This window comes from Narcine bancroftii, chromosome 9 (genome assembly GCF_036971445.1).
Source record: "Narcine bancroftii isolate sNarBan1 chromosome 9, sNarBan1.hap1, whole genome shotgun sequence".
NCBI lineage: Eukaryota > Metazoa > Chordata > Chondrichthyes > Torpediniformes > Narcinidae > Narcine > Narcine bancroftii.
Window position 1 is genome coordinate 4,209,431 of NC_091477.1, and position 21,933 is coordinate 4,231,363.

The 21,933-nt window shown below is 47.2% G+C and overlaps 2 protein-coding genes across 7 annotated transcripts in view; both read left to right on the top strand.

Moving 5' to 3' along the window:
• LOC138743143 (UDP-glucose 6-dehydrogenase-like) overlaps positions 1 to 15,931 on the top strand; it is a 37,022-nt gene extending 21,091 nt beyond the window's left edge. For all 3 annotated transcript variants that reach the window (XM_069898030.1, XM_069898032.1, XM_069898031.1), the window contains 7 exons: positions 828 to 975; positions 4,190 to 4,284; positions 7,919 to 8,049; positions 8,749 to 8,888; positions 10,295 to 10,386; positions 12,347 to 12,457; positions 14,914 to 15,931. In XM_069898030.1, the coding sequence (XP_069754131.1) occupies positions 828 to 975; positions 4,190 to 4,284; positions 7,919 to 8,049; positions 8,749 to 8,888; positions 10,295 to 10,386; positions 12,347 to 12,457; positions 14,914 to 15,021 (825 nt within the window). In that variant the 3' untranslated portion in view covers positions 15,022 to 15,931. The remainder of the gene's footprint in view (positions 1 to 827; positions 976 to 4,189; positions 4,285 to 7,918; positions 8,050 to 8,748; positions 8,889 to 10,294; positions 10,387 to 12,346; positions 12,458 to 14,913) is intronic.
• A 5,518-nt stretch (positions 15,932 to 21,449) lies between these two features.
• Positions 21,450 to 21,933, top strand: part of hars (histidyl-tRNA synthetase) — a 42,864-nt gene continuing 42,380 nt past the window's right edge. Inside the window, exon 1 of one of the 4 annotated variants that reach the window (XM_069898036.1) lies at positions 21,450 to 21,566. In XM_069898036.1, coding sequence (XP_069754137.1) covers positions 21,492 to 21,566 — 75 coding nt within the window. In that variant the 5' untranslated portion in view covers positions 21,450 to 21,491. The remainder of the gene's footprint in view (positions 21,567 to 21,933) is intronic. The other 3 variants (XM_069898037.1, XM_069898035.1, XM_069898033.1) reach the window with 3 other exon arrangements.

Below are 21,933 nucleotides of genomic sequence, written 5' to 3' on the forward strand. Positions count from 1 at the left end.
TAACCAAGACAACCATAAACTGGAGGAGCGACACCTAATTTTCTGCCTGGGTGCTCTCTAGTCGGTTGGCATTAACATTGACTTCACCGGTTCTGTTAACCCACTCCCCATTCTCCCTCTCTTCCCCATCCCCCTGTCATCTTGCCTTCAGTTCTCCACCTCCTTCCCTGTCCACTCACAGAGCCATCCCCTTCTCCCCCTGTTTTCTGATGTGCTCTCCCTCTCTCATCCACCTATTACCTCCTGTCCATGGGACCGTGCTCCTCTCCCTGTCCCTTCCCCCTCCATTTTATTCATCCCTTAATGAAGAGATCAAGCCTGAAACATTGGTTATATCCCTTTGCCATATAAAGTACCCTATTTCACCTGCTGAATGTACTGTGCTCCCACCCCTATGGGGTGCCGTTGGACCCCTGTTGAGAATGGCTAGTTAAGAGAGATTTGGGCCAAACGCAGGCAAATGGGACTAGCTTGGACAAGATGGGCTGAATAGCCTGATTTTTATTTAGATCCAGCTCTGTTACAGCCCCTTCTGGCCCACAAGCCCATGCCGCTCAATTACACCCATGTGACCAATTAACCGACTAACTCCGTAGATCTTTGGAATGTGGGAGGAAACCCACACAGACACGGGCAGAACGTACAAACACATTAGAGGTGGCACTGGATTTGAGCCCGGATCACCAGCGCTGTAATAGCGTCGCACTAACCTCTATACTAACCATGTTTCTGTGCTAGAGAAATCTCTGACTTTAAACCCGTCTCGTGTGTGTGTGTGTCTCCTGTGACCTGCTCCTTGCTCCCCCAATTCCCTATTCCCTGCCTAGGCTGCCAACGCCTTCCTTGCTCAGCGCATCAGCAGCATTAACTCCATCAGTGCCTTGTGTGAGGCGACCGGGGCTGACGTGGAAGAAGTTGCCCATGCCATTGGCACGGACCAAAGGATTGGAAGCAAGTTCTTGAAAGCCAGCGTGGGTAAGAATCTGATTGTAGTTAAGTTTTAGTTAGATGCATACACCTCGGTGAGAAGGCCTTTCAGTCCACAAGCCCTTGTTGCCCAATTATTCCCAATTAACCCACAATCCCCATATATTTTGGAACGTGGGAGGAAACCGGAGTATCCAGAGGAAGCCCACACAGACAGGACATACAAGCTCTTTACAGACAGCGCGGGATTCGAACCCCGGTCTTGATCGCTGCGCTAACCGTACCACCCCTTAATCTGACCCGTGCCCATAAGTCTTGGCCAACCAGAAGATGCCTTTGAGGATTGAGTTTCCTCTTTTCCCTTTGGCTCTGTGGATGGTGGGAATCTTTGTGCTTGACATGAGGTTCAAAAATTATGAATCAAAATGGCGCTCCAGCTTTCTGTCCCTATAAAACACACCTCGTCTGCGTTAGAAGTGAGGGGCCCTTTTAAAGTCTTATCACTGGTAACTCTTGGGCCAGTCCCAGCAAGATTTGTACAGTCACTCCACAAACAAATAGGACTGGTGGAGCATCGAGTTGGATTCTTGAAAGAAAATAGATGAAGTGTCATTTTTCTGTGTCGGTAACATTTATTACTGGCAAATTTTCATTGCAAAACTACCGAGTGAACCGCCTGGATTTTCTGTTTTATTGGCTAAAGAGCCTCCTATCAACGTGTGCTCAGTGCGAACCTCCTTGCATCTGTTCCGCCTCGTGCTAACAGCCATTGTTCCAGTGTTTCTTTTCCATCCCCATCCCTCCGGCCCATGTATTTTGGCAGATTCCTCTCGTCTGCGTCTGAGAAGTTAGGAGTAGACTATTCAGCCCCACGTGCTGGCGATGGCATTGACTGAGATCCCGGCTGATTACTTGTCTCACTATCACCCTCCTACTCTTAATTCCACGCAGCCCTGACCCCTATTATCCGGACATCGAGCCTCCAGAGTAGAGAATTCCAAAGGCCCCAAACAACCCGCTGGAGGAACTTGGAACCTCGATCCACTTCAGTTCCCCCAGCAGATTGGTTTTGTTATTGCTCCAGATTTCAGCCTTGTGTGTCTCCATAAACCTCTTTGCCGTCTTGATGAAAAAAGTTCTCCTCATCCCTCCTCTGACCACTGACTCCTGATTTTGGTGTGCTCTCTGCTGGTTTTCAACCCCACAGGTCATCTGGGCCCTTGACAGGCCAGCCCCGTGAGAACGTCGCTTTGCTTCCTTCTGAAGTCCAAGCACAGAGCAGTCTGACATGACAACCCCGCATCCCGGGGATCAACCTGCTGAATATTGTCCTTCAGGGTGTCTGTTCCTCTCCCTTAGTCTGTAGCTTCCATGTTCAAGATACCTTTATTGTCATGTAATAGTTCAGAACATGTAATATTACATGAAATTGCCTTCTGCCTGCCTTAAGGCAGACAAAGAGTCGTCATTAGTGTCGCGCGGCGCCCCTTACAGTGAGAGAGAAAGAGAAGGAAGCGAGAGTCCATTCAGAGTCACTGAGTGTCCGTGGATTCACCTCTGCAGCCGCACAGACCCCTGTTCAATCCATCAGCCGGCCGGGCTCCTGAACCTCTGACACAATCAGGAAGCCTCCAGGGCCCAAGCCCCTTTGGGAGCCCTTCCTGCCCTCAGCTCCCTCTCGAATCTCGGCTCCAATGCCTGGTTCCCATGAGCCGTCTCCAGCAGCCAGTGCGGGTCACCCCGACCACAAGTCGCCCACAGTCTCTGTGCATCCTGCAACCATAAGTTGCTGGAGGCCCTCAGCCGCTCTGCCCCTCGCTGGTCCACCGCCGTGGTCACCAACCTGTAGCTCACCTCCTCTGCTTCTCCTCAACTGGGGGTGGGGGGGGGGGTGGTGTTCTCCCTGTTTCTGGTGCCCTGCGCCAGTTCGCTGCTCCCCCGGGAGACTGCAACCCCTCGTAACTGTTACTAATGCAGGTGCCGCCATCTTGGGCACGTGGTTGCAGGATTTTGTTTACAAACACTGCTGGCTCCTTTCACAGGCCATTTAAAGCCTGTGTGAAGCCATGACTAGGACCCTGCAGAGTAGCTCTGTGTCTCTGCTCCCCACCCTCCCAGGTCCATGCCAGCACCAGCACTGTGGTTACAACAGCTCTGGCAACATCACCATTTCCTTTCTCACCTGTGATTGGGGAAAAATACTTGTCCGGAGTTCCTCATTGCATTTTGATGGTCAACATTGTACTCGATGGGACAAAAGGTCTGTTTCTCTGTTTGTTCCTGTCATTCTCCACTCTGTGGTTGCATTTCCAAATTCCGATTCAATTGGAGCTTCTGTGCTGGACTGGTGAAGATGGACAGCATGGAAAGATGCCCTTCTGCCCATCGACCATGTGCTGACCATCAAGCACCCACTTACGGTCGTTTTGTTTGATTCTCCGCATACTCCCCTCCCCCCAGTTACTGTGCCTCGCCTGTGAACTGGGCACGGTTTACGGCAGTTAGCTAACCCACTCGCCTTCGAGAGGAAACAAGGCACCCAGGGGAAATAGGTGCAGTCACGGGGTGAACGTGCAAACTCCACTCAGCCCCTGAGGTCGGGGTCGAACCCAGGTATCTGGACCTGTGAGGCAGGGGATGGACTGAAGTTGACAGAGTTGCCTGCTCCCATCAGGCATCCAAGGTTGGGAATTAAGGGACATTTCCCTCTCCTTGTCGAGTCAAAGTGTAGACACCATCTGGTTCTGGAGCCTTGCTAATCCCACATCTTTGTTTACCACCCTGCCACTTGGACTGCATGGAGATGCAGCCCACAGAAATGTTTTTGTTAAAACGTACAGCATGGTAACAGGGCCTTCCAGCCCATGAGCTCGAGCAACCCAAATACCCCAATTAATCTACAACTCCTGTATGGTTTTGAAGGGTGGGAGGAAACTGGAGTACTTGGAGGAAACCCACGCAGATGCAGGGAGAGTTTGGCAGCTCAGTTAACGTAGAGGTTAGCGCCAGCAATCGGGACCGGGGTTCGAATCTTGCACTGTCTGTAAGGAATTTCTACATTCTCCCCATGTCTGCGTGGGTTTTTCCCGGGTGCTCCAGTTTCCTCCCACATGCTGGGGTTGTAGATTAATTGGGCGACACAGGCTCATGGGCTGAAAGGGCCTGTTACCATGTTGTATGTCTAAATTTACAATTTAAATTTTAAAATTCAAAGTTTCCTGTGACAGACACTTTGTTGATCTCTCGTGGTTCTTGATTGCAGGCTTCGGGGGAAGTTGCTTTCAGAAAGATGTCTTGAACTTAGTTTACCTCTGTGAGGCCCTCAATTTGCCAGAAGTGGCCAGATATTGGCAGCAGGTGAGAATTTACCGTCCTGGGCCGATCACAAGAAAGCTGGAAGACGTCAAGGGAAGGGGAAAGATGCTATTCACTTCATGAAGAGTTGACCCCTTGCATTTCAGGATTACTTTCCACGCACTCTATCGCCCACAATGAAAAGGCCGACCCTCTCCAACCAGATGGCACTAACATTGACGTCTCCATTAACCCCTCTCCTCGAGTCTCTCTCTTTCCCTTTCCCTCCAGCTCCCCACCCCTTCCCTCTCCACTCAGAGAGCTACCCCCTTCCCCTAAGACCTCAGCATTTTTCTCCTGACCACCCACCTGTATCCACCTTTGACCTCTTATCTGCGAGCCTGTGCTCATGCCCCTCCCTCCTCTCCCCTCCCTCCTTCACCCCTGCCCTACATTTTTGTTCATATCCCTGCCTGAATTTGCTTCTATCTGACGAAGGCCCAAAACATTGGTGACCCTTTACTCGCGATGGATATTGCGTGACCTGCCGAGTTTCTCCGGCATGCTTGGGCATTGCACAACCCCAGCATCTGCAGACTTGTTTAACTTCAGGCTGGACTTGTTGAAGAGGATACGGAAATCAACCAAAACAAATATTGATTTCCTTGAAACTTTTGTCCATTTTCTGTTTTTGTCCCAGGGCAGTGCTGCCTGACGCATCTGAATGCCAATCAGTCAAGTGTCCGTAAAGTCCATTCACAGTGGCCATTGAATAATGTCCAATGCACTTGTGGTCAATTGTTGCCAATATAACGCAGCTATGTTGCCTTTTGATGTAAGATGCCCCCATCCCTCTTGATGTGACAAAATGGAAATACAACATTTAGACCAAAGGATGGATCATTTCTTGCTTTTTTTTTGGTAACTGCTGCACCCCCCCCTCCCCCCACCCCGTGAATGAGTCTCTCACTGGATTTTGTCAGATGTTAGAGCTTTGCTGTGGTGCGGGAAAGGTTGTTGGTTTGGGCTTGAAGAACCAAATCACATCTGCAAACATCCAAGGTGATTTTTTTTTAAATGACACAGCTGTCGATGAAATAATCATCGACCCATATAACATTACAGCTCAGAAACAGGCCCTTCTAGTCTGTGCCAAACTATTTTTCTGGCCAGTCCCACTGATCTGCACCCAGTCCATAGCCCTCCCTACCTCTCCCATCCATGCACCTGTCCAAATTCTTCTTAAAAATGAGCCCACATTCACCACCTCAGCTGGCAATTTGTTCCACATCCCCACTTCTCTCTGTGTGAAGAAATTCCCCCTAAACCTTTTCCCTTTCTCCCTTATCCCATGTCCTCTGGTTTGTATCTCACCCACCCTCAGTAGAAAAACCCTGTCTACATTTACTCCGCCTAACCCCCTCATAATTTTAAATACCTCAATCGAATCTCCCCTCATTCTTCTACACTCCAGGGAATAAAGTCCTAACCTGTTTAACCTTTCCCTGTAACTCAGTTCCTGAAGTCCGGGGAACATCCTAGTAAATCTTCTCTGCCCTCTTTCTATCTTCTTGATCTCTTTCCTGTAGTTTGGTGACTAATACTGCATAAAATGCTCCAAATTTGGCCTCGCCAATGTCTTGTACAACTTTACCATAACATCCCAACTCCTATACTCAGTACTGTGATTTATGAAGGATGAAATGCCAAAAGCTCTCTTTACAACCCTATCCACCTGTGACGCCACTTTCAGGGAATGATGTATCTGATTTCCCAGATCCCCCTGTAGGATGTGGATTGAAGCAGCCATTCTCACCAATTTTTGGGGTATCCCCCCCACCAGGACTCTGCTGAAGGTTCATGGGCTCCCTTCTCTGAGAATCTGACGTTTTGGTTTCTTTTGTACTGACTAGATAAAAATCTTTTTAAAATGTCCCTTTAGAACAGAGATAGAGAGGAATTTCTTTAGTCCGATGTTGGGGGTGAATCTGTGGACGGCTATGGAGGTCAAGATTAGGGATGTTTAATATGGTGGTACAGTAGGTAGGTTCTTGGACAGGAAGATAATTGAGAATGTGGTTAAAAATAGGGTGGCAGTTTAGCGAAGTGTTTAGCGCAACAGAGTCAGCGACCGGGGTTTGAATCCCGCACTGCGTTCTCCCCATGTCTCTGTGGGATTTCCCCGGGTGCTTCAGTTTCCTCCCACCCTCCATAATATATGGGGTTTGGAGGTTAATTTGGGTCTAGTTGAGCGGCATAGGTTTAACTGACTAAAATCAGCTTCTACCATGCTTTAAATAAAATTTAAAAATGTTACGAGCCCAGAGGACCCCAAAACCCAGCAGTAATAGATATTCACCAAGACAAATGGTTATTTAAACAAAGATTGCTTTTAATTATCTTTAAACATGAAAACAGAATCACAGTTTAACTTATCACTATTGACTTACTAACCTAACTTAACCCCCTTCTAATTCTAAGCGCACGTGTATGTAATATGTATGTGTAAGTTCAGAAAAGTTATTTGATTCACAGTCCAATTTCACTTCTTATTCCTCCAAGTTCACTGGTTGCAGGAACTGTGCACAGAATTTAACAATTATAAAGTTCACCAGGCTTTGGTGCTTGAAAGTTAAACGGTTACCACTCAGGAAGGTTCTTGTCAGTTTTCAGAGAGACATTTGTTGTTCCAGGATACCCACAACTGATTCCTTTTTAATCAGCCACTCCAGTGTCTTGCTGATGAAACTTGACCCCTCAGGGTTCTCCAGATGATAACCTCTTTCTTTCTGGTCACCACAGAGTGCCTTTTCTGTTTCTCTTATTCCAAGTGAAACATTAGACAGCCAGTCCTCTCCTCTTTCATGAACCACAAGGGCTTTGACCAGGCTGAACTAAGCACTCACAACCCGTCTTCCAAATGGGGTTTTCCACAAGCTTGCCAGTTTGTCCTGTTCCAGTCCCTGTTGTTGCTGCTGACTGTCAAACTGTAGAACTCATCTCTGTCTCTCTCTCTCTCTCTCTCTCTCTCTCTCTCTCTCTCTCTCTCTCTCTCTCTCTCTCACATTCTCTCTCTCTCTCTCTCTCTCTCTCTCACTCTCACTTTCTCTCTCTGAGAGAAAAAGGCCGTTTGACTCTCTCTGCTTGTAAAACCACATGATCCTCCTAGAACAGCACGTTCTCTTCCAGACAGAATGTGGCTCTAACAAGTTCTTTCATCTGTTACCTTTTTGTAAACATCAATCCATTAGTGAAGTTTCTTGGGCACTCTGCAAAGCTTTTGCAAGTGCTGTTGGCCCTGATATGTCTAGCATGAGCAGAGCTCCACTATTTTAAATAAGATCTGTTTCAAAGTGTTTGTATGTGACCTACACTAAAACCTCTGATCCAATTTATCTCCCAAAAACACATCTATATACTCTGTCACAAATGTAAAAAATGTCTTAAATGTTAAAGAGTAAATCATGGTGAAATCACGGGGCAGACTCGATGGGCTGAATGTCCACTGGTCTTGTTCCAATGAATGATTTGGAAAAGTCTGTCCCCAGGAAGTGGGTGAGACTGTGGGGCAGAAAACACTGAAGAACTGGGAAAGGAAGAGAGGATGTGGTGATGGTGGGAGATCCGAGCTGGAGGGAGACAGATGTGGCATGGACTTCCTGCAGAAATCACTGAGCTCTGTGGTTTTTGCCCTCAGGTGATCGAGATCAACGACTACCAGCGGCGAAGGTTTGCTGCACGGGTCATTGGCTGCCTCTTCAACACTGTCACTGATAAGAAGATTGGATTGTTGGGATTTGCCTTCAAGAAAGATACTGGAGATACCAGGTATGCATGTTGAATTTAGACATACAGCCAGGTAACAGGCCATTCTGGCCCATGAGTCCATGCCGCCCAATCGCACCCAATTAACCTACACTCCCGGTTCATTTTTGAAGGGTGGGAGGAAACCAGAGCCCCCGGAGAAAACCCACGCAGACACGGGGAGAAAGAACAAACTCCTTACAGAGAGCGCAGGACTTGAACCCCGGCCCCGATCCCCGGCACTGTAAAGGTGTTGCACTAACCGAACTGCTTGGTGAAACACCTCAGTGTCTGTATTTTCAACTCTCAAGAGAAGAATTTGGGCAGGAATATGGATGGGAGGGGTATGAAGGGATATGGACTGGGTGCAGGTCAGTGGGACTAGGCAGGATAATAGTTTGGCACAGACTAGAAGGGTCGAGAGGCCTGTTTTCTGTGCTGTAATGTTGAATGTGCTGGAGCATGGTGTCTCTTTGCTGCCTTCTGAGATGCAACAAAAGCTGTATCTGAGTACAGGAGACTCCAATTAATAAATCTTTTTGAAAAATCGGAGTTTCTACAGTTAACATCCTGCAATTCCCAGCCATCCAATCCCCGACCCAAGACGTTGACCCGTCATTTTGCCCCACGGATTCTATCTGACCTGCTGGGTCTCTCCGGTTTTTCTTTTCTGGTTCAAGAGTCCAGCACTGGCTGCTTTTGAAATCTGTTTGTCTGTTTCAGAGAGTCTTCTAGTATCTACATATCCAAGTACCTCCTGGACGAAGGAGCTAGGCTCCACATCTTCGACCCGAAAGTGAAAAAGGAACAAATTATTCAAGACCTGTCTCACACCAGCATTTGTGATGATGAGCCCGACAGGGGTATGTCTTCCTGGCGAAAGGGAACAAGGGTTGTTGGCTGGAAAAGGCAATGGACCAGCAAGGTTCATTCAGCAAGTATCGTAAGATCTTTTGGCATGGAAACTGGCCCATCGGCCTAACGTCCGTGGTGACCCAGTCGGTCCCCTTTGCCTGCATTGAACCCATATATGTTCCAGTGGTTCTCAACCTTTTTTGGTCTAAGGCCCTTCTGGCTTCCCAGCCTAACATGCCCACTAGTGGCAATGACAGTTGGCGTAGGAGTTAGCACAGGGCCATTACAGTGCCAGCGATCGGGACCGGGGTTCGAATCCTGTGCTGTCTGCAAGGAATTCGTACGTTCTCCCATGTCTGTGTGGGTTTTCCTCGGGGGCTTCAGTTCCCTCCCACCATTCAAAATGTACCAGGGGTTGTAGGTTAATAGGGTGTAAATTGGGTGGCACAGATTCATGGACCGAAATGGCCTGTTACCGTGCAGCATGACTTTTTAAAAAAAAAAGTATTATTTTCAAGTCAAAGGCAGCTCTGTCAGAAACACATCTTTATATAATTTAAAGTATTTTAACATTTTCAAAGAACGAATGTGGAATCACACTGTGGCCCCATTGGTTGAGAATCACTGATCCATAATCCTGCCCAAATGTTTTTTTGTAAATGTCACGATTGTCCCTGACTCCGCCACTTCCTATGGCAGTTAATTTCAAGTACTCACCGCCCTCTGGGTGAAGAGGTTGACCCTCAGTACCCTTGTGCCCTCTCACTTCAAATCTATGCCCTCTATTTGTAGAGGACTCTATCCTGGTGTAAAAGGCTGTCACTATTTTCATTATCCATGCCTCTCATGAACTTTAAAATCTCTATGTCATCTCTTAAACTTGCATGCTGCAGAGAGAAAAATCCGAGTATCCAGTTTTATAGCACAGAACAGGCCCTTTAGCCCACAATGTTGTGCTGACCTATGTGATCTGACTCCTTATCTAAGAAGTCTTTTATCGTACCAGCCTCCACCACATCGCTCCTGTACCCAATACTTATGAAGGCTGATGTTCCAAAAGCTCTCTTTACCTGTGACACCACTTTCAAGGAATTGTGTCACTGTATTCCCAGATCCCTCTGTTCTACCACATACTCCTCAGTTCCCTACCGTTTACCATCTTAAGTCCTACCCCAAATTGGTCTCCCAAAGAGAACAACTTGCACTTGTCTGCGTTAAATTCCATCTGTCATTTTGCAGTGCATTCTTCTAGCTGGTCCAGATCCTGCTTCAAGCTTTGAAAGCCTTCCTTGCCTTCCACTACACCTCCACCCTTAGTGTCATCTGACACACTTTCAAAGACCCCATTGGCAGCAATTCTCTGAAATGACCAGGGAACGCTCATGATTAATGCATGTCTTGTATTTCCTTGTAGTATCGCGGTTGGTCACGGTCTCGTTGGACCCCTATGAGGCGTGTAAGAATGCCCACGCAATTGTGATCTGTACAGAATGGGATATGTTCAAGGTACTGATGAGTGTCGGACATTTAGATTCTGGGAACTAATCAGCATGGAAACTGGCCAACACAACCAAGATTGCACTCCATGCAAATTCCATTTGCCTCAAACTCTTCCTCTCGACGCACCTGTCCAAATGTGGTTTAAGCTCGCGATTGTACCATCCTTCGTTGCTTCCCCCGGCAGCTCATTCCACACACCCACCAAGTTCAAGTTTACTGTTATCATTTCAATTGTCAAATACAACTGGACGAAGCAGCAATCTTCGGTCCTTGGTGTAAAACATGCAAAATAAATAGATATTGTTCAATAAATAGTCGAGCTCCACCCTCTTCAGATCCCCTTTTAAATCTTAATCTTGTGCCCTCAAGTTTCAAATTGGAAGGACCACGGCTTGTATTTCGTCTCAACAGGCTCCAACTAGATGGCATCAATGTTGACCTCCATTTAACCCCCTCTCTGGCCTCTCTCTTTTCCTCATTCCTCTGCCTCCTTTCCTCTAGCTCCCCCTCCCTCCTCTCCCTGTTTCAGGGAGCGACATTGATATGCCTTAGACATGGACCAGACAAGTGTTATAGAGGGTTTTTATTAATGGACTATAACTACCAGCTTAGTGGGAAAGCATCTCCATCTGTTATAGCAGTAGGGTGGAGTATCTCTACAGCCATAGCCAATAGCAAGCAGTCAGTATAATTCAACCCCCCATTACATCATCACAGACATTACTTTGCCCTCTACCCCGATAATTTCTCAGCTTTTTTCTTTCTTCTACCCTCCCACCTGTAACCATCTCTTGCCTCTTAACCTGTAACCTGTGCTACTTCCCTTCCCCTCCATCCTCTCCCCCACCCCCAACCCCAGCTTTTTATTCAGACATTTGCCATTTATTCCACATCCCTGATGAAGGGATCCGGCCCGAAACGTCAACTGCCTTTGACTTCCTGTGGATGGTGCCTGACCGGCTGAGTTTCTCCAGCACTTCATTGGTCTTTAGTTTTAAACTCCCTCAGGATAGATAGCATTTCCTCAATCAATGCTACTCGTAATTTAATAAACCTCTGTAAGCTCTCCCTTCAGCCTCCTACACTCCAGGGAAAACCGGTCCAGCCTATACAATCTCCCTTTGGCCACGTCCTCCAGTCTTTGCTGTATCCAGTTTAGCTTAATCACAACCTTGCTCTAAAAGATACAATACCCTCAACTGCTGTATTGTGAGTCTGTCAAAAAGAGATGCACCCCTTCGGTCCATATCCCTTCTTACCCTTCCCGTCCACGTACCTGTCCAAATTTTTCTGAAATGTTAAAATTGAGCTTGCTTTTACCAAATCAGCTGGCAGCTCATTCCACAGCCCCCGCTACTCTCTATGTGAAGAAATTCCCCTTAAACATCGCACCTTTCCCTCTCCATCCATGTCCTCTAGTACTTGTCTCACCCAATCTCACTGGAAAAAAAGCCTTTTTGCTTTTACTCTCTCAAAAGCCCTCCTAATTTTGTATACCCCTTATTCTCCGACACTCCAGGGAATAAAGCCCTAATCTGTTAAATCCTTTCCTGTAACTCCTGTCCTGGCAACATCCTAGTAAGTCTTCTCTGCTCTCCTTCAGTTTTGTATATTTCCTGTAGTTAGGTGACCAAATCTGAACACAATGCTTCAAATTTGGCCTCACCACTGTCTTGTACAACTTTACCATAACATCCCAACTGTGGATCTGTCTGTCTCTGACTAAGTGACACCTTAACTTGCCGACCCACATATCTTTGGGCTAAGGGAGGAAACCACGAGGAAGAACCTGCAACTCCATTCAGACAGATTTGGAGGCCAAGGTGGATCCTCCATCTCTGCAGAAACTTAAGGATCTGAGATCCTTCATCAGCGCTGGGATAGAGACCTGCTACAGGATGTTTAAATCGCTGGTGATTTGAGTAAATGGTGTGCAAAGTCAGGCTGGGTTTGATGTCTTTTGCAGGAGCTGGACTATGAGAGGATCTACAAAGCAATGCTGAAGCCAGCGTTTATCTTTGATGGGAGACGCATATTGGACAGTCTTCACCAGAAGCTCCAGCACATTGGTTTCCAGGTGAGTACAGCAGTGGAGCATTGTGTCCCAACAGTGGCATCTGGAGCAGCCACTCTCAACTTTCCGTCTGGCTATTCCTCCCTCCTCCCCACCCTGAGGACTCTGGTCAAAGTTTATGGCCCCCCCTTCCCTGTGAAGCCGTCAAATTTTGGTTTCTGACGTACTTCTCTCCTACCGACTACAATAAAGAAAACATTTATGAGAACATGAGGTGAGAAGAAAGAAAGGCTTTTACTTAAATGTGCTGTGGCCCCCGACAGGGTTGGGTTGAGGGGGGGGGGTGGTAGGGGGGAGGCAGTGAAGAATGAATGAAACTCGAAGAACCCATCCGTAGATTGGCTTAAACCCAATGGCATCACTGCTTCCACTGTTTCCAGCTCTTACTCCTCACTTTTCTCTCTAAACACCCCTCGCCCCTTTCCACCCTCACCAGTCGTCTCTCCTCTACCTGTCCCACCACCTCTGCCACTTTCTGACTACATCCTATCACCTCTTGGCCATTTTTTTCGGACCAGTTCAAGACTCTTTTATTGTCACGTAATAAAACTGAAATGTAATATTACGGGAGATTGCATTTATCTGCCATGAGGCAAAGAGTCCACCATTAGCATTTCCCAGCACCCCCTAGAGACAGATAAAATCTGATAACCCCTCCCCTTCTCCTTTAGAGTCCATTAATGGGCCTCGACCCGACACATTGGCTGACTGTCCCTCTCCACGGATGTTGCTTGACTTGCAAAGTGACAAGAATATAAGGAACAGGAGTGAGCCCGTCGAGCCTGCTCTGCCACTCAATAAGATAATGGCTGAGGTGATGTTGGGCTCATCTCCACCGACCTGCCTTTTCCCCATGTCCCTTAATTCCCCCATTATGTAAAAATCTATCCAACCTCGTCTTAAAGATAGTTACTGAGGTCGCCTCCACTGCTTCACTGGGCAGCGAATTCCACAGATTTACCACCCTCTGGGAAAAGCAGTTCATCCTCATCTCCGTCCTATCCTGGATCTTGAGACCATGTCCCCTAGTTCTAGACTCCCCACCAACGGAAACAACTTACCTACCTCCCTTTTATCGATGCCTTTCATAATTTTATCTGTTTCTATAAGATCCACTCTCATTATTTTAAACTCCAGTGAGAACAGTCCCAGACGACTCAATCTCTCAGGCCAACCCCCTCATCTCTGGAATCAACCCGGTGAACCTCCTTTGCACCGTCTCCAAACCCAGTGTATCTTTCCTGTTTCTTTTTCAATATTTTTATTAACGTTGAAATTTCACATCCAAAAATACAGAGTAAATACAAATACATGTTAAAATTCAAAAAGAGACATTACACTCAAATCATATCATTTCACCCAAGGTAATCCACATTTTAATCAAACAGATTATATTGTACAGTATTGATATTTTATTATTTTAAACAAGTAAAAGTCATTAAACAGAGAAGGTCGTAAAGGTGTAGTAATTGTATGTAGAAAAAATTATTTCATATATAAACAAAATACTTTAACAAACGGACTACAAGAAAGACCAAAACTCTACTACCCACTTAAACAAATATAAAATGGCTAATTGAAGAAGAGAAATAATTAGTATTTTACAAAATCTACCCCTTCCTTCCGAAGTTTGTGAGGTTTACATTCACAAACTGTCCTCAGTAATTCAGAATTTGAATGAGGTTTATAGTCATTAAATTGGTTGTTTGGCAGCAGCAATGTTGTGCATTCCAGGTACAAAAATTACTGTAACTTACATTTATTTAAAAATAATTAAATTAGTGCAAAAGAAGAGAAAATGTCTGTGGTTAACTGTCCATTCAGAAATCTGATGGCGGACTGGACGAAGCTGTTTCTGTCCCGTTGGATGCTCGTGTTCAGATTCCTGGACCTCCTTCCTGATGGTAGCAGTGAGAAGAGGGCATGGCCTGGGGGGCGGGGGTCCTTGGTGATAGAGGCTACTTTCTTAAGACAACGCCTCTTGTAGATGTCCTTGATGGAGTGAAGACTGATGCCCACGAAGGCGCTGGCCGAGTTCACAATTCTCTGCAGCCTTTTCCTTTCCTGTGCATTGGCAGCTCCTTACCAGACAGTGATGCAACCAGTCAGAATGCTCCCCACGGTCCACCTGTAGGAATTTGCAAGTCTTTGTTGACATACCAAATCTCAGGAAGTATAGCTGCTGGTGAGCCTTCATCATGATGGCATTGACTTGGAGGCCCCCCAGGATAGATCTTGAGAGCTGTTGACACCCAGGAATTTGTAATTCTCACCCCTTTCCACTGCTGACCCCTTGATGAAGACTGTTTCATGTTCTCCTGAAGCCCACAATCAGTTCCTTAGTTTTGTTAATGCTATGTTCAGTGTTGTTGTTTTGACACCACCTGTCAGGTTCCAAATTCACTGCAACTTGACGGGAAGTTTCCTGAAAACTCATGCTGCCTGTGTTCTGTCAACAGGTTGAGACCATTGGAAAGAAGGTGACTGAGCGAATCCCTTTCACTGCAAACAAAGATATCTCCAGGATTGATTTGCAAGCCCCTGCTGCCAAAAAGCTGAAGATTTAATACACTCTCAAGTATTTTATACACTCGATAAGTTTTTATAAGTATTTTAAATCTGTATCCGTTGAGCTTAAAACACTAATTTTAATGAAATATACTTCATTTTTTTTAGTTATTTTCTTTCTTTAAAAAAAAATCACCAAGTGCTTTGACTTATAGGATATTTCCTTTTTTGGTTAAAAAGAGGCTTATTCTCCAGTAATCAATGAAATGGTGGTGTATGCACTGGTTTATAAGTATGATCCAATCTTTATTAAGGATATTATTAAATATATCACCCTTAATATTTTTTAATCAGATTGGACAGGGAATATTTGGGGAAGGAAAGGGAAGAAGAAGACACGCACTTTGAAAGGTCTTCCTTAGCTACTTCCTCGATGAAAGGTTTGCCAAGCTCTGATTAGACACTTTGGTGGACTTCAGATTACATGACCTCTTGCATCCGTGCATCCCTCTGCCCGCCCCCAATCCCCTCCCATCGGGTCCGTCCTATATCTCCTGCACAATACAAAGTCAACAACCAGATTGGTCAGATTACTTCTCCTCCTCCTCAGTGACTTTGAAGAAGTTTTAATTTGATTAAATAGGCATTATTTTCTTTAATTTCCCTATGATTCTGTCCTGGGTTCATGACTCATGGGTTTCCAGACAAGATGGTTAGTCATTCCTGGGAGATGGATGTGGAGTTAATTCCTTGGGACCAACTCGGTGGAACTTGTCACTTTTTAAACAACTGTTTTTTTTTCCTCTGAATTTTCTCCATTTTAAGAAGTAACCTCAGTTGTTTTGATTGTATGGAATTTTATGTGCTGTTCAATGTATTTTTAAATACAAATATCCTGCTGTGACTTTACACTGAGGGTGGAGAAAGGAGGGGAAATAGCTGTGAAATAAATTTGAAAGGCTTGAGAAATGGCTGGTTTGAATTTTAATATTGTATTTTAATCTGTGGACATGTCAGACCATCACTACTGGAGCAGGAGTTAAGCTTGCAGCCTGATGGAGTTTATCCACTGCCTACCTCAAAGCTCTGCCTGTCCTATAAAACCAAGCCACCTGTTGATCGAATTCGGAACGTTTTTGACCCTGGAACAACCAGTGTAGAGTAGCGGGCCAGGTCAACCCCACACACGAAGGGCTGAATTGCCGTAGCGAACATCCAGCACGGCAAGGCATAGGGGCTTTCCCCCCACCACCACGCAGAATTTCCAGGTTGCAGGAGCACATTGCCAGGGGAACGGCCAGGCCTCACAGCAGCATTACGACATCACTCCTGTCGCCTCCCCTTAAAAGGAACGCACGTGGTTTGAATAACCGGCAAGTACTGGTTTACTTGTTTGGTGCGGACAGCATTTACTTCAGCAGCTCTGCCTTTAGCGGCGCGACAGCACCTTGTGTAGAAGATTCCCAAGGTGGACAAAATTCTCCTCTCTGTCCCAAATGATTGATTCCTTTTGTAGGGAGAGGGCTGGTTGGTTGTGGACTCTCCAAAGAGTGATCGGCAACTAAACCTGTCCATCTCCCTCACCATGGACATGCTGTCCACAGGTATGATGGGCCAAAGAGTCTGTTTCTGTGCTGTATGACCCTAATCTCTTGTAACTGAGTCTTTCGGTGACATGAGTAGCTTCACACTGAGGTGCCCAGTCATACACTAGACGTCGAAGTGCTTCCAGATCTTTCTTTTTTTTTAATTTTATTTTTTAAAATTTAGATTTACATTGGTAACAGGCCCTTCTGGCCCATGTGCCCATGCTGCCCAATTAACCTATAATCCCCATATGGTTTTTAAGGGTGGGAGGAAACTGAAGCACCTGGGAGCTACCAACTCCTTACAGAGAGCGCTGGATTCGAACCCAGGTCAATGGCACTGAAACAGTGTCGTGCTCAGCAAACTCAACAAACTATACCTTCCCTACCTCGCACCCCTCACCCTCTTTTTGTCTTTTATCATGTGCCTGTCGAAGAGTCTTTTAAATGTTCCTGTCGTACCAGCCTTCACCACCTCCCTCAGCAATGTGTTCCAGGCACCCGCCACTCCGTGTTTAAACCAAAATACCCTGGCGTTTTCCCCTACACTTCCCTCCTTTCATTTTGTACTGATGTCCTCTGGTGTTTGCTACTCCTGCCCTGAGAAAACGAAAAATGCTGGCCGTCCACCCCACCTAAGCCTCTCATAGTCTTACGTACCTCGATTAAGTCACCTCTCAACCTTCGCTCCAAAGAGAAAAACCCTACCTCTGCTAACCTTGCCTCAGAGGACACGTTCTTTAATCCAGGCCACATCCTGGTACAAGTAAGTAAAACACGAGAGTCTGTAGACGCCATAGTTAAAGTAAAAACACAGTGCTGGAGAAACTCAGCAGGTCAAACAATGCCCTTTATGTAGCAAAGAAAAAGATACAGAACCAACGTTTCAGGCTCGGGCCCTTCACCAAGGTACATCAAGGTATTTTTCCAAACCTTGATGAAGGTATGTGTTTTAACATCCTGGTAAATCTCCTCTGCCCCATCTCCATAGCTTCTACATCCTTCCCGTAATGAGGCCAGCAGAAATGAATGCAATAATTCAAATGTGGTCCAACCAGAGTTTTAGAGAGCTCCTGAATGCAATCCCTTGATTCCTGAACCTGGTGGTACATGTCCTGAGCCTGTTTCCTGATGGCTGCAACGAGAATGGGTCACATTTTGTTCTACACGCCGTCCCTCTGTTCCACAGAATGTTAACAAATTATTCGCAGCTGTAATCATTAAAACTTTCACCTCAGCCCACTCTTGTTCATGCTGCTGTCCCACGACTGTATTGCCAGATCCAGCTCCAACGGGGTCATCAGGTTGGCAGGTGACATGACGATGAGTCGCACTTCAGAGAAGAGGTGGAAAATCTCATACTCACCGGCCAGTTGTGCTGAACCTCCCTCCCTTTTATAATGGTTTCTGTCCTCTTCCAGTCTCAATGAAAGGCTTCAGCCCGAAACATTGACTGTCTCTTTCCTTCCACCAATGCTGTCTGACCTGCTGAGACCTCCAGTGTTTTGTGTGTTGGTCCAGCATCTGCCGTCTCCCTCCGTTAAGAACTGATTCTTGTTCAATTTTTTCCCATTCAGTGAAGGGATGGTTCAAGTTTATTGTCATCTGATTCTACATATACAACTGGACAAAACACGGTATCTCCAAACCACAGAGCACACGCACAGATAGATAAATTACATATATATGTAATGATCCAAAATAAATACACCAAAATAGTTTACAGGTTTCACGGATTGTTCAACAATCCCACCGCCTGCGGGATAAAATTGTTTCCCAGCCTGGCAATCCTGGTTTATATGCTCCTGTACTCTTCCTTGAAGGCGGGTCTCAAAAGATACTGTGGGCTGGATGGTAAGGGTCCTCAATGATTCTCTGAGCCCTCTTTAAGCACTGCTCCCTGTAGATGCCATTGATAGAGGGCAGGGAGACACCGGAGATCTTCCCAGCAGTTTTAATCACCCTCCATATTGACCTCTGATTTGATGCTTGCAGCTACCATGCCATGCTATGATGCAGCCTGCCTCTCATTAGGATGGTGGTCAGTAGCCTTGCCCTCAACCTCTTTAGGAAGTGTAGACGCTGCTGTACCTTCCTGAGTAATGAGATGTTGTGGTCCAGGATGGGTTGCTGTTTGTATACACACCAAGGAACTCTGTGCTTCCCACTCTCTCTATGAAGGAGCCATTGATATGTAGTGGGGAGTGGTCCTTCGTCCTCCTGAGGTCCACCATCATCTCCTTTCCTTGGCCATGTTGAGAGTCAGGTTGTTACTCTTGCACCACTGTACAAGACTTTCATCCTCCTCTCTATGAGCCCACTCATCACTGTTGGGGATGAGGCCCAACTGCTGTGGTGCCATCCACAAACTTGGTCATTCTGTTGCAACTGAACCAAGCGGTACAGCCGTGTGTTAGCAGCAGGGACGGCTGCGGGCTGACCATGCAGGCCTGAGGAATGCCAGAGCTCAGTGTGATGGGTTTAAGGTTTTGCTGTCAACCCAGACAGACTGTGGTCTTTCAATCAACATCAGGTTGCAGAGAGGGGTACTGAATCCTAGCGAGTGAGACAGTAATGTTACTGAACTGGAGAGCATTCTGGCTGGTGGTACTGCCCGGTACGGAGGTGCCAATGTCAGGACAAGAATAAACTCCAGAGGATTGTTAACTCTGCCTGTGGCATCACAAGCACCAGACTTCATTCCATTGGGGATATCTCCATGAGACGGTGTCTTTAAAAAAACAACCCCTATCCTCAAGGACCCCCCACCACCCAGGCCCTGCCCTCTTCACTCTGCTACCATCGGGGAAAAGGTACAGGAGCCTGAAGATGAGCACTCAACGGCACAAGGACAGCTTCTTCCCCTCCGCCATCAGATTCCTGAATGATCAATGAACAACAGATCTTGCTTTACTTTGACTTTTCATAGACTATTTTTATTTATTATTGTAAGGTGGTTTATATAAATGTTTGCCCTGTGACACTGCCACAAAACAACGAATTTCATGACTACATTCTGATTCTGGTATTACCAAAGTTCAAATCCCACCGTGGTATTTGGATGAGTCAAAACGAGTTGATATTAGCTTTAATTTTCAGGATTCATTTTTATTGTCGGGGATATTGACTATGAAGTGTCCTGACCCTGAGCCGTGACTCGTCGCTGCCCTCTGGTGGTTCACTGAGACGTTCGGACCAATTGGATTGAGATTTGCAGCTTTTTCTAGGACTCATGTATCCTGAGATCAGAAAAGACTGCTGGATGACAGTCAAGGATAGAATTCCTGGATAAATAAGACCACTCCCTAACCAATTCAAAGTGAAAGTGCTGCAATAGCTGAGTGGTTAAGGCGTTGGACTTGAAATCCAAAGGAATCTCCACGCACCGGTCTGAACCCTGCCCGCAGCGGCAGTCTTTTGACGACGCTGTGACAGCACCAGTGACCCGGGTCTGAATCCAGCACTGTCTGTAAGGAGTTTTACGGTTCTCCCTGTGTCTGCCTGGGTTTTCCCCAGGTTCTCTAGTTTCCTCCCGCTCTTCAAAACGTACAGGGTTTGCAGGTTAATCTGGATGTAATTTAGCGGCACGGGTTTCAATGGTCGGAATCTGATTCCAGCATGGTGTAAATAAAAAGGAAATTAAGACTTGTTTTCGAGTCATGAGGTCAAGCAGCACAAACAGGCTCTTTGGCCCGACCTGTCCATACTGACCAGCTATGTTGAGATTTCAAGCTGGTCCCATTTCGCTGCATTTGATCCAATTGGTCGTGCCAGAGAACAATCTTGCTCTCAACATCAACAAGACTAAAGAGCTTATTGTGGGTTTTAGGAAAAGGAGGCTTTCATATCTGGAGGAGGTTTGGCATGACATCGGAAACTGGAAAATTCCTGCAAAGGTGTGGTGGGAGGTGTGCTGACCGGCTGCATCACGGACCGGTATGGGGGCACCATACCCCAGAGCATAAAGCCCTGCAAAAGTTAGTGGACACAGCCCAGGACATCACAGGTAAAACCCTCCCCACTATTGAGAACATCTGCAGGGGGAACATTGCCATCGGAGAACAGCAGCGATCATCAAGGATCCACTCCACCCAGCACACGCTCTGTTCTCGCTGCTGCCATCAGGAAAGAGGTCTCGGTGCCACAAGACTGCCCCCCCCCCCCCCCCCCCCGCAGGTTCAGGAACAGCTGCTCCCCCTCCACCATCAGACTCCGCAAGGACAAATTCAACCAACCAGGGACTCAGTCAGTTTGGTAATTCTGCCTCAGGTTTGCATGTAATGTCATGTATGTAGTCTGACAATAAACCTGAATGAGGAATAGGATACACTGTTTTTTGCACTGGTAATTCTGCTGCGCTGGGAGCAAAACGAATCTCAGGGTTGATACGTGATGTGATGTATGTATCTGACAATAAATCTGAACTGAAACTTGTCCGGCTTGTTTTGTTTGACTGGACGTGTGTTGTGTCTGCCTGTGTGTCTGGAGAACGGTGTTTCGGTGGGTTGAACTGGTACAATCAGATGACAATAAACTTGAATGAACTTTTTCAAGGTACTTTTATGAATGGGATACCTCTTGCTGCGTGGTCATTGTGATTGACAGCAGCCTCCGCAGAATTGAAGGCGGGCTCTTCACTGGGACCATCAGGAATTGGACGTCAGAGGGCGGCGCAGGGCAGGACGAACCAATGAGGGATGAGCAGAGCGGCCAATCGGAGCAGGACCTGGGTGATGGACGTGTCGAGTGACGTGCGGACCCTTTTCAGGAGCGGTGGGAGGGGCGGGCAACGCGTCTCGAGCGAAGCCCCGCCAATCGGAGCGCGAGCCGGCGGATGGACGCGGAGCTGGGCGAATGACCGGCGGCGAGGCGGGAGCGAGCCCGCCCACCCCCCCGTCCCCCCGCCCCCTGCGCCGCTCGCTCTGTTCGACGGGCCCGGCGGCATGGCGGACGCCAGCGTGAGGCGGCAAGCGGAGCTGGTGCGGCGGCTGAAGGCGGAGGACGCCCCTCAGGACCAGGTCAGTCTCGTCGGATGCGCCGGGGCCTCCAAGTGGCGAGGGGGAGGCCGGCGGGGCCGCCGCCGTGTGAAGCCGGATCCTGGGCGTGGAGTCGGCCGAGAGCGCAGCGGGAGAGAGGCCATTCAGCCCATCAAGTCTGACCCCTTCATTCAATCATGAGCTGATCCATTCGCCCACCCAGCATCACAGCTCCCTCTTCCCACCCTGTAAGGATTCCATTCCCTTCTCTCACAAGTTAAAGGACCCGCAGCAGGCCATTCGGCCCATCGAGTCTGTTCTGTGCCCCCATCAGAACTATTCTCCTCCTCCAAACAGCCTGGCCACCATCCACCCGCAGAGCCTCCACAACCTGCACATCTACCCATGC